This window comes from Pieris brassicae, chromosome 8 (assembly GCF_905147105.1).
Source record: "Pieris brassicae chromosome 8, ilPieBrab1.1, whole genome shotgun sequence".
In the NCBI taxonomy this organism is placed as follows: Eukaryota; Metazoa; Arthropoda; class Insecta; order Lepidoptera; family Pieridae; genus Pieris; species Pieris brassicae.
In genome coordinates this window covers 20,146,809-20,159,158 of record NC_059672.1, presented here as the reverse complement: position 1 = coordinate 20,159,158, position 12,350 = coordinate 20,146,809, and the positions used below count along the sequence as shown (strand labels likewise).

The window sequence follows — 12,350 nt, the reverse complement described above, 5'->3', positions numbered from 1 at the left end:
CGTCGTCTTACCGACAAAACGTCAATTGTCGATGTGTAATTTATTTTTAGTGTCATTGGCTGTGGTAGTGTGATTGGTTCTTGAAGTTATATTTTAATAAATTTCCTCACAAAAAGGAAACAGTTATCATGTCTCTTATGAAGACCAATATGCTGGTAAATCATATGATCCTTTATTGTTTAATTTTCATGTATTCTTAAAAAAATACATTACGTAATCTTATCAGGTGCGCTCGCTGAGCACATCGTCGGCCGCAGCTCAGCTAGTGAAGGCCCCAGTACAAGTATTCGGCATTGATGGCCGATACGCTACAGCATTATATTCTGCCGCTTCCAAAAGCAAATCTTTGGACACCGTCGAAAAAGAACTTGTACATTTCCAGAAATCGATTAAGACGGACCCGAAACTGAAGGAATTTCTTTTGAACCCAGTTCTAAAGAGAAGTATTAAGTCGGAAGCTCTTACGCATTTGGCCTCTAAGGTAAATTTAAAACCTCTATGTGGTAAGCTGGTAATCAGTGAACAATGAAATCTGAACTGTTTAAAAATTTCTACATGTAGTTATTTATAAAGTACTTACCTAAAGTCAAGATTTATTTGAAATTTGCATTAATTCTTCTTATAACTCACTTTTAAAACAAATATCTTTAAAATTTATTAATAAATAATATTACCAATAATTAAACTGAACAGTGCTTAATTATACAACAATAATTATTCCTATTTTAAGTTTCCCCTTCAAACTATGACAGTATGTGATTCTAAAAAAAGTTACTTTATGTATCAAAAAGAAATAATAATAGTGTAGAACTACTATGTGGAATATAGTAAAAACTTTATAATTTGTATATTTTGTAAATTGAGGAGTTTTATTTTGGGTTATTTTTAGTTTAGGAAATCTATAATATCTAGGAATAAATAAATTATTTAAAATCTACTGAGTTAAGAAACAAGATGAAAAGCCCCTTCTAACAAGTTTGAAGATGTTGAGTTTTTAATTTGCTATAGATGACTTCCATTCAATATCATATATTATTTTAAACCATCTTCCCCCCATTCTGATTTTGTGTATTTTACCAAAATCTCTTGCTTGCTTCTTCAGTGATAATTCCATGTATTAAAATATGAATAGCATACCTAAACCTTTAGGATTCTGTATTATAGGTAAAAACTACAAAAATAGCCACCACTTGGTTCTTCATTTTACAATAAATCAGAATGCTATATCACTAGTATTTATAATAATTAAACCTTTCCTTATTATGTTCATGAATTGTATTATTCTACTTTGCTTTTTTTGATTCTATACTAACTTAGGTATTTTTATAATAAGTAAATAATAAGCTATTTCAAAATGAAACTTAGTGAACACCAAGATTGATTGATAGCTCCTATCAAAATTTGTTGATAACATTTAAAAATGTAGAGTCAACTATCATAACATCAGAAAACTTGTATCTAAAATATAAAGTTTTTTACATTTTATTTATTTTTATAGAATCCTCTATTGTGAAGTAAGTTTGATAGTTCAATTTTGAACCTATCATATAAACCACAGACAAAGTTATCATTACTTTGTTTGGTCTTGCGATTCCAATACATTTTTGTTAGAACACGGTATAAAAAATGCTATTGAATTTAGGAACCTAAACTCATCAACATTTCTACTGGATTACAGAACCATTAAAAGATAGTTACATTTTTAAATTTATATTTCTGTTACAGACAAACATGTCAACAAACACCGGTAACCTACTTAGTTTACTGGCCGAGAATGGACGTCTTGGAAAACTTGATGCTATTATCAATGCCTTTAAGGTAATTATGGCCGCTCATCGTGGTGAGGTCACCTGCAAAGTGATAACTGCCAAACCATTGGATGCTGGTCAGAAACAGAACTTGGAAGCTGCACTTAAGGTAAGCCATTTCACTTAGTTTATAATTTTTCTGCACCATTCTCCATTTCACTTAAATATATATTGGAATAGCATTCTTTTTATTGATTATTAAAAAAATATGATCATTAATTTATTTAAGGATGACCTATTTACTTGTCTTGTATTAAGAATTAAATTATTTCTCGTCTTGTCATAATAACACATTCTATATTTTATGTAGCTCTTTTTGTAAAATAACATGCAAAATTTTCTCTAAGTACTCAAACTATATGTTCTAATTATTGTTTTAGAAATTCCTCAAAGGAAATGAGTCTCTGCATCTAACTGCATCTGTTGACCCCTCTTTGATTGGAGGTATGGTTGTGTCCATTGGTGACAGATATGTGGACATGAGTGTTGCTAGCAAAGTGAAGAAGTACTCCGAACTCATCAGTACTGTTGCTTAAAACTATAGACAACTAAGAAATCAATGTAGAAATAATTTATTCCTGTAAAAAATCATACATGAAAGTAAACTAAATAAAATGTATATTGTTTGTTTCTTTCTTAAAATATACAAGCAAGTAGCTTGTTAGTATAAAAACAGCTGCACATAACTGATAACACTAACTATTGATGCAAACCTCCACGACACATCAGAGACTCAAGCCTGCACGGGATAATGTGTTTCAAGTGTTTGTTTGACAACACCCATGCAGTAACCAAAGTTCCTTGGCGCGGCTTTGAATACCGGTGGGGATTGACTTACTGTTATTGTCGCCAATCCCTATGACACCTCAGGTACTTAGGCCTGCTCAGGATATTATGTTTACGTCATTTGAATACACTGGAATAAAAGCTCTATTCATTCTTATAAATTCAAGTAATTTTACTTTAAGGTTGTAATAGGAATGAGCCCTGCATTTTATGAATCAATTGCTAAGATCCAGATTTCTTCAAATTATTTATTGTAATTTTAGTAAGAAATAAAACCCAATATAATTTAACTTATTTATTAATTAAATCCTTTGAAACAAAAAGGTGCCCATTGCACGCAATCAACATAACATACTCATGGTAACTTGAAACAATATTTGCAATATTAACAATTCGAGATCAATAATTATTGAGATCAAAAACTTATTATAATATATCTTTGCCTAGCTCTCTCAGCCTTCTGTTGGAGCAGCTTCACCTTTAAGAAGTGCATTCTCTGCTTCTAACTCTGCAATGCGAGCTCTGGCAGCCTCTAATTCGTCATCTCCACCATCTGTGCCTAAATGCTTTCTCACATATTCCAATGCATCCTCTGGTTTATCTGGTTCTTCATAAAGGCTTACTAGAACCTTCGTCAAAGCATCCATAACACCAGCTCTTTCTAAATATCGGCGAAATTCTTCCCGCTTCGAATCTATTGGCTACAAACATTAAAAATATTTAATTGGTTGACGAGGAATTGGTTACCTTTCGTTATATTAGACAGTTTAAAAAATATTTACCTTGTACGACGACATTTTCACTTTTCACAATATCTATTTATTAGGAATGAAGAATGTGTGTGTTTAAACAAAAAAATATGTAGTGTTTTAGCTTTGCTTTTATTAGTATATAGTATGCACTATTTACAGATATTTCAAAAAAATGAAGATAGTTTGCTTGTTGATAATTTTTTCAGCTTCTTGCACAGACTAGTACTGTACAACAGACCACTTGTTGTTAATTGTTCGTTTATTCAAAGACTATAATAATTATAGACTGTTAATTCTAAATAACTAAAAAAAGTTTGTAACTTAAATTAATTAATTATTGGACAGGTGAGTTATTATTATGTATCTCATATTTGTTAACAAATAATAGGTGATTACCATGTCATCTCTGTGTATACGTTAAGCGATTAACTGATGATGAAATGTCCGTCTCCAGCTCCTTTAACAGTACAAACAAACCAGGAGATTTTAGTCGGAAATGGAACATGCAGTCATTGTAAGAAAGGAGGTGCGGTCATATTGGGAATAAGAAAAGAAAATATGGTCGTGGTCATCAAAGTCTTCTCTACACTCACAAATATTATTATCAACAATACGAAGCCTTGCTAAATGATGAGGTGTACATACATGTTCTAAACGCATTCTAGAAATGATAGTAGTGACAATTTTAGAACTTTATTCGTATTATTTCATATGACATGAATTTCACATGAAACGAATATTTGTCTCTAGAATATCTTGCTTATTGACGCCGATATCATATCTTATATCCGGATCTAGGATTGTGTCATAAATATGGGTAATGATGAAGATCGATGAATACGGCTGTGTATTGTTACAAAATTGGTAATTTGTGTCGCCAGTAACGGGATGTATGAATAATATTCTTCAATTCAAGCAGAAAACTGCACAGATTTGAACAAGAATCGATTACTTAGAAATTGCCTTCTTAATTTTAAAGGAGGATCGCAGCATTGGCAGGGCTAGATTTCATCACTCCTGTCACAATTCTCAAAGCTTTTGACTAAATGAAATCAAGTTTTTTACTACCCAAGACACTTCCAACATCTAATAGTAATGTCAAATCTAGAACAGATTTTACAAGAGCGCTATACGCAAGTTTCATAAAAAACGGGATGAGCACCCCACCATACACCTGAGAGGCATTTCATAATATTAAGCAGCTGTGCACATTTCATAACAACATGTTAATGGGCAAGTCAAGTCAACTTTGAATCTAATATAACTTCTAAAAAATTAAGTTTTGTTTGAAGTGGCAAAGGTTGACCACTGAAGGTCACATTTCTGACAGGCGTTGTACGATTTTTGGGAAATACGACTATTGAAGTTTTGGACACTAATTGATATTTAAGTCATTTTTAACCAACCAGATATTAAGACCATTAAGTGAACTTGACATGGAATTTGAAGCATTATCCATAGATTTATCTACAGTTTAAACAAGAAGATCATCTGCATATTGTAGCACAATTGTATGGGAATTTATAGATAAATCCAAATCATATGTGTAAAACATTTTATAAAAATGGGCTAAGTACCGAACCTTGGGGAAGGCCTATTACCATCTTTCTGAACAATTAATGATATGTTTCTGCAGTATATAGTAAATTGATGATACAATGTTTTAATAACGTAGGAACCTGTAGCTGTAATAATTTGCATTGTAGAATAGAAATGTTCACAATAGCATAGGCGGCAGAATGGAAAAATGGCAACTACAATATCTTTATCTTTATTAGCAAATATCTGCGGTTAATATAGCTAAATTGTCCGTTGTAGATTTTGACTTCCGAAAACCGTATTATCTATTGGCTACTAAATTATTGTTTTCTATAAGCCATTCCAAACGATTCTTCACAAGATGTTCAGCAATTTTAGTTAAAACATAAGACAGCGCAGTAAGCCTATATGAGGCAACATCATTGGTAGGTTTGTTAGGTTTTTTCATCGCTATAACTTCTTGAGACTTCCATGTTTCAGGAATATTACCATGTGACCATGTGTGAGTTTATTAAATTTAAAAAATAAATTACACTATCCCCAAGATGAGATAAAAATGAATAAATAATACCATCTTGACCTGGAGATGAATCTTTAACCTTTCAATTCATGTAATGAAAAAGGAGAGCTTAAAGAGGAAGAGTCATCCGTCAAAAACGATTCCAAAGGAATGTAGATCGATTCAACAGCTGATGGGAGCTAATCTGTCTAAAAAAGGGCATTTATTAAAAAAGAGGGAAGTGAAGACGATGGTTAAGATTCTTTGAAAGCAGATCAAAAACGTTTAATAGTGCTCCAAACTTCTGAAGTGCAAGAAGAAGGAGATAAAGAAGTACAACATTTTTTCCCGCCTTCCTACTTTTTGTGTCTGAGGAATTTATGTGTGGTACTAATAACTTCATTGAGAATATCAAAATTTTCAGAGTCAGCATATCACTAAACTTTATGACAAGCTCAGTTCTGTGGCATACGCTATTAGAAAAATTAGGCAACTCACAGATGAGGCAACTGCCAGAATAGTATATTTTAGTTAATATCACTGCGTTATGTCGTATGTAATTCTTTTATGGGGCAAATCAGCTGATATACAGCAGCAGATTTTTTTGGCGTCGGGACGTGACGACCCCATCGCCCACTGGTGAAATAACCTGTGTCAGAGGTTATTTCACCAGCGCAATCAGTCAATCCCTTCCTAGTGGGAGTGCCATGCTGTTGCCTCCTGGCTTCAGCCAAACGGGCAGGCACGACCGGGGTAGTACCACTGTCTTTCAGAAAACCGGCGTAAAGTGATACAAAAGGTTCGCCTTCTTGTACTCGCGTTTCGTGCGGTGAGAAAGATTCCCGGAGCCCCCCCCCCCTCTACAAGAAATATGAAGGTGCAGAAGAATCAGAATCTACCCCAGAGGGGTACCACACGCGCTTGCGGTGGAGAATCCCCCTCTGGGCGTCCACCACCGGGACACTCAGCACCCGGTGGTGGACGCACAGGCTGCCCTTCGTATTCTGGGGGGGGCAATTCTGCGCTCTTTAAAAAAAAATAATATCGGTCTCGGGGCAAACGGAGCAATCCAACAAAGGCACCCCCATCCACACTCACCGTGGATTTCACAAATATTAGGGGGCTCAACTCCAACATCCACGCTGTCCACTATTATTTAGAGACTGCGAAGCCGGCCTTGCTCTTTCTTACCGAGACTCAGATTTCCTCCCCGGCTGATACTTCTTACCTCTCCTACCCGGGGTACAAATTGGAACATTCATTTGTGCCGCGGGCTGGAGTTTGCGCGTACGTCAGAGAGGATATCTGTTCTCGTCGCCTCGGGACGCTTGAAGGAAGGGACCTATCTAACCTCTGGCTGCGCGTAGACTGCGATGACCATCCGCGATTCTACGCATGCCTGTATAGGTCCCATAGCGGAAATACCGAAACTGACCGACTCATTGAGCACATCCAAATGGCTACAGATTCCCTGCTCGAAAGGATTCCTACCGCTGAAATCGTCATACTTGGCGATTTTAACGCCCACCATGCCGATTGGCTTGGCTCTGAAACCACCGATCACGCGGGAAGATCCTTTCACGACTTTGCTTTAGCCTACGACTTGACGCAAATGGTCCCTGCGATTACGCGAATACCAGATGTGGATGGTCATAAACCTTCTTTGTTGGACCTTCTGCTGACTTCACATCCGGAGACCTACCCAGTCTCTGTTGACCCGCCATTGGGTTCATCAGATCATTGTGTGGTACGGAGCATTGTGCCGCTCACGCGCCCTTTACGGCCTAGCTTTGCGGGTTGTCGCCGTGTGTGGCACTATAAGTCAGCAGATTGGGACGGGATGCGGTCTTTTTTTGCGTCCTACCCTTGGGGGCCCATTTGCTTTTCGTTGAGTACTCCGGATGCCGTCGCTGACTCTGTCGCTGATGTGGTCCTGCAGGGCATGGAACTTTTTATTCCATTCTCTGCGGTGCCGGTCGGTGGCAAGTCCCAGCCTTGGTTTAGGCGTTCGTGCAAAGAGACTTTGCGCCGTAAGCGTGAATGCTATAAAGCCTGGGCAGAAGCGGCGACATCCTGTGATGCGGCTATCGGCGAACGTAAAAAAGCATACAATTCAGCCTCTAGGTCCTTCAAACGGGAAATCGCTAAGGCAAAGTCAGAGCATATTGCCAGGTTTGGTGAGAAATTGGCCCACCTTCCTTCGGGAACTCGAGCCTTCTGGTCTCTTGCCAAAGCTGTCCAAGGGAATTTCTGTCAGCCCTCTATTCCACCACTGCATAGGGAGGATGACTCACTGGCCCATACTGCAAAAGAGAAGGCCGATCTTCTAGGCTGTCTCTTTGCGTCGAACTCAACTTTGGATGATCAGGGGAAGGAACCACCGACATTATTGCGGTGTGATACTACGATGCCTGAAGTTACATTCCGGCAACGTGCTATCCGTAATCATTTATTTTCCCTGGACATCCATAAGTCGAGCGGGCCTGATGGCATCCCCCCAATTGTGCTACGTACTTGTGCTCCTGAGTTGGCTCCGGTCCTAACGCGCCTTTTCCGGTACCTGTACTCCCTCAACACTGTTCCGAAGTGCTGGAAGACAGCTTTGATACATCCGATCCCTAAAAAAGGCGATCGCTCTGATCCGTCCAACTATCGCCCAATCGCAATAACCTCCTTGTTCTCCAAAATAATGGAAACCATTATTAACGGCCAGCTCTTGAGGTATCTAGAGGGCAGCCAGCTGATTAGCGATTCTCAGTACGGCTTTCGTCGTGGTCGCTCAGCTGGTGACCTCCTTGTATACCTTACACATAGGTGGGCAGAGGCAATTGAGTCCAAGGGGGAGGCGCTGGCGGTAAGTTTGGACATAGCGAAAGCCTTCGATCGGGTGTGGCACAGAGCACTGCTCTCGAAGCTTCCAGCCTATGGGCTCCCCGAGAAATTATGCAACTGGATTTCCAGCTTTCTCGCTGATCGGAGCATTAAGGTCGTCATCGACGGAGCATGCTCCGACCTTAAATCCGTCAATGCTGGTGTCCCACTAGGCTGTGTCCTATCCCCGACCCTGTTTATTCTGCATATTAATGATATGTTGCAACTTAGCAACCTTCATTGCTTGCATGCGGACGACAGCACTGGGGATACCTTTTACACGGGCCGGGCACGTATTTCTCGGGCTGTTGTTCATGAGTGCCGGAACAAACTTGTGTCTGAAGTCGAAACTCTTTTACGTGGAGTCTCGGACTGGGGTAGACTAAATCTAGTCCAATTTAACCCCAAGAAGACACAAGTATGCGCGTTTTCCGCTAAAAAAACTCCCTTTGTCGCTACTCCCCTCTTTGAAGGCACTCTCCTTAAAGCCTCAGCTAACATCGGAATATTGGGCGTTGACATATCGAATAACGTCCAGTTTCGCGGTCATTTGGAAGGGAAGGCTAAATTAGCCTCCAAAAAGCTTGGTGTGCTCAGCAAGGCGAGACGGTACTTCACTCCGGGCCACCGCTTGCAACTCTATAAAGCAAATTCGGCCCCACATGGAATACTGTTCTCACCTCTGGGCGGGAGCTCCCCAGTACCAGCTCCTTCCACTTGACCGTATTCAACGAAGAGCGGCGACCAATCACTTTCCGTGCGGCTTGATCCCTTGGCGTTGCGTAGAGATGTTGGGTCCCTCTGCATCTTCTACCGCATTTACCATGGGGAGTGTTCAGAAGAGATGTTCGGTCTAATACCCGCAGCTGAGTTTCATTATCGGACGTCAAGGCAAAATACAAAATACCATCCGTATCCGTCGTTCCACAACTGAGCGTTTTCTAAGGCAGTTTTTGCCGCGCACCACCACTATGTGCCCACCAGCTGCCCACTGAAGTATTTCCGAACCAATTCGACTTAGGGTCCTTCAAGAAAAGAGCGTACCAATTCTTGAAAGGCCGGCAACGCACTTGCGAGCCTTCTGGCAATGTGAGTGTCCATGGGCGGCGGTATCGCTTCACATCAGGTGAGCCTCTTGCCCGTTTGCCTGCTATTACATAAAAAAAAAAATATACAATCAATTCAATTTATTGCTTAAAACCAGGCACTTTACAAATTTATTCAAGAAAATCGATATTTTGACGGTAACTTCCCAATATATCTACAACTGTATCATTTTTGTGCGTAGTAACATTAGTTCTCTTTTAAAGAACAGTGACATTCACAATAGGAATACAAGAAATAAGTTAAAACTTTTCCAGCCATCTTACAGGTTGCAGAAAATGAATCCTTCATTTATAGGCCTAAGTATACGCTGCTATAACATTTTTGATTCCTAGTCGAATATAAGAGCTGCTTTTAAACAGATTCAAAACACATATTAAAAAAACATTAGAGTGTAAAGGTTAATGAGTATTATCTTTGAAGTGTGTATTGGTGGTACTGTGGTAAATCACAGAAGAGATTTTTTTTTACTAATGTAAACTGACGTTTCCTGGTGGTTTATACATTTTCCTATGAATAATCGTAATGTAGAGGGAGGTAAAAACAAGGCCTCCTGGTAGTTTATGAAACGGTGGCGTAGTCTTTCTCTTTCACGAATTTTGTAAACGTTTTTGACATTCATAAGCTGAAAAAACGTATTTTGATTTTTTTGTTGTTGTTCAGAAATGTTTATTAAATACCAACACAGGCAAACAATAATAAATAGTTAAAGACATTTAATATTGGATATATCCTATATCTAGTATGTCTGTCTTGAAAGATACATAAAATATGTTATTTAATATTCTTTTTAAATCGGAAATATTTAAAGTCGCACTCGTATCCAGCTGGAGAAAGACGTGACGCGAGTAAAACCGGCTGGTAAGCCTGCTTCGCAACCACGTTCTGCAACGAACGATGAGACACCGATCTGTAAAAATGCATTTTACGTAATTATAGTATAAGGTTAAAATAAAAAAAAAAGAACTATAAAATATATAAATTGTGGAAGACTCACTTTTTTTTTAATAAAATTATACTGCTACTTGACAGTACACTTAATCTTTAGACTAACTTCATTTTTATTGAACGAGCTTTAAAACTTGTAAACTTACCAAATATCTGACTCCTTCGTAGGAATAATCGAGGGGACCCCCAGTGTCTCCGAGACAGGGGCCAAAACCGTTAGCACCGCTTGTACATAAAGTGGAATTGATGACAACGTTCGATCCGTAGGTGCTGGCACATGCCTGGTTACTTATAACATCCAGAGATATTTCGTTTAGAGCATCCTTGGAGGCTCCTGCAAAAAATATATGTACTAACTTGTCCTAAGGCCTTGGATCTCAAAATTTTTTGTTACATGATAGTATAAAAGTAGAACTTGAAAAACAACGAGTTTTACTAATATATCAACTTCGTATCCCTTACCATCTTTTTGTCTGCCGAAACCAACAGCGACAGCACGATTACCGGCGTATAACATACGCTCCAATAGACCAAAAGGTAGCGCAATGGAGTTGATGCTGCCTAAAAAAAAAAGTTGTACTTCTATTAATTATTTTTTTAAATCAAACAAAATATTTTTTTAAGATTGCATGTTCGAATTAAATAAGTTTATGTTAGGAGTTAATGACTTAATATTTATCACAGAAATAACAGCACTGTTACAAATCTCATTCCTCGATATCTAAAGATACACACATTTGGAGGTGTACCTTAATAAGCTAAGTTTCCCCCAAACCCCCCAAAAGACTTCTGGAAAGTATGATCCTTACTGGTAAACCCGGTGTGTGGTATAGTTATCATAGCAATGTCATTATTCAAGTTATTTATGTCGTAGTCAGCATGTATCTCGACGTTTTTTGTGCTGATCCGCACGCCCCCCGAGAAGAGACGAATGGATCCCAGCACAACGATAAAGGAACGACCTTGGTACCCTTTACTTTGCCAACAACGCGCGGCTGTTACCAATTTCGTGTTGGATAATAGAGAACCTCCACACATGGATACTTCTCCTGATACCAACTGAACTAGCAGACCAGCCTGAAATATCCACAAAAAAGGTTAAACTTTTCATTTATACCTGCTTTTATTTCAATCTCAAAGAACAAAAAGATAATTAAATTGAGACTCACGAAATGAGAGTGCGCACCGAGCTGAGCCGGTGATCCACCAACAATTCTGGCACCATCAAAATCAGAAGCTGCCTCCGCGTTGCGAATCCACGTGGCCTTCGGAATGCCCACCTGTCCATGATAGTCTCCTTGGATAGACTCGTAAGTCCGTGGGAAGCCCACCACACAGTTCACTAAACCGAAAACTAGCAATAACAACATTTTTAGATCTGTATGCGACGTCGTCTATTATTTATATTGTCTTATTTATCAACGCACTTTATAAATATCTATACGTAAGTCTGATTGATTAAAGTGTTATCCTCATTGGTAATTCCAAGTATTTTTTTTTAAAAGATAATTTAACAACAGCATACCTTATTATCAGAGCAGTGCTGGCCTAGTGGCTTCAGCGTGCGACTCTTGTCCCTGACGTCATAGGTTTGATCCCCGGCGGTGCACCAATGAACTATCTTTGTATGTGCGCATTTAACATTCGCTCGAACGGTGAAGGAAAACATCGTGAGGAAACCGGCTTGTCTTAAACCCAAAAAAAAGTCGACGGCGTGCGTCAGGCTTATTACTTGCCTATTAGATGAACCAGATCATGAAACAGGTACAAAAATCTGAGGTTAACCTAAAAAGGTTGTAGCGCCACTGATTTATTTTTGTTTTTTATCTTATCACCAGGCGGCTTGTATAATTTGTGTCTTTTTTATTTTTATGGAATAGGGGGGAATGGGTAGAAGGCTGACCTGATGTTAAGTGATAGCGCCGCCCGTGGACACACACGGTGCCAGAAGCCTAGCAAGTGCGTACGGAATTGGTATGCTCTTTTCTTGAAGGACCCTTGAAGTCGAATTGGTTCGGGAATACTCAGTGGTTCCACGAGGTG

At 38.8% G+C, this 12,350-nt stretch overlaps 3 protein-coding genes across 3 annotated transcripts; 1 reads left to right on the top strand and 2 right to left on the bottom strand.

Annotated features, from left to right (window-relative positions):
* Positions 1-3: 3 nt before the first annotated feature.
* LOC123712933 (ATP synthase subunit O, mitochondrial) lies at positions 4-2,427 on the top strand. Its single transcript, XM_045666325.1, has 4 exons — positions 4-155; positions 227-481; positions 1,726-1,917; positions 2,189-2,427. Exons 1-4 carry the CDS (start codon positions 129-131, stop codon positions 2,342-2,344), a joined length of 630 nt encoding a protein of 209 aa, XP_045522281.1. The 5' UTR covers positions 4-128; the 3' UTR covers positions 2,345-2,427.
* Positions 2,428-2,876: 449 nt separating this feature from the next.
* LOC123713217 (c-Myc-binding protein) lies at positions 2,877-3,571 on the bottom strand. Its single transcript, XM_045666783.1, has 2 exons — positions 3,377-3,571; positions 2,877-3,295 (listed from the first exon to the last, which is right to left on the bottom strand). Exons 1-2 carry the CDS (start codon positions 3,389-3,391, stop codon positions 3,047-3,049), a joined length of 264 nt encoding a protein of 87 aa, XP_045522739.1. The 5' UTR covers positions 3,392-3,571; the 3' UTR covers positions 2,877-3,046.
* A 6,490-nt stretch (positions 3,572-10,061) lies between these two features.
* LOC123713429 (collagenase-like) lies at positions 10,062-11,713 on the bottom strand. The gene is made up of 5 exons (XM_045667087.1): positions 11,477-11,713; positions 11,117-11,384; positions 10,770-10,868; positions 10,454-10,641; positions 10,062-10,269 (listed from the first exon to the last, which is right to left on the bottom strand). The coding sequence occupies exons 1-5, from the start codon at positions 11,675-11,677 to the stop codon at positions 10,165-10,167; spliced, it is 861 nt and encodes a 286-aa protein (XP_045523043.1). The 5' UTR covers positions 11,678-11,713; the 3' UTR covers positions 10,062-10,164.
* Between the last annotated feature and the right edge of the window lie 637 nt (positions 11,714-12,350).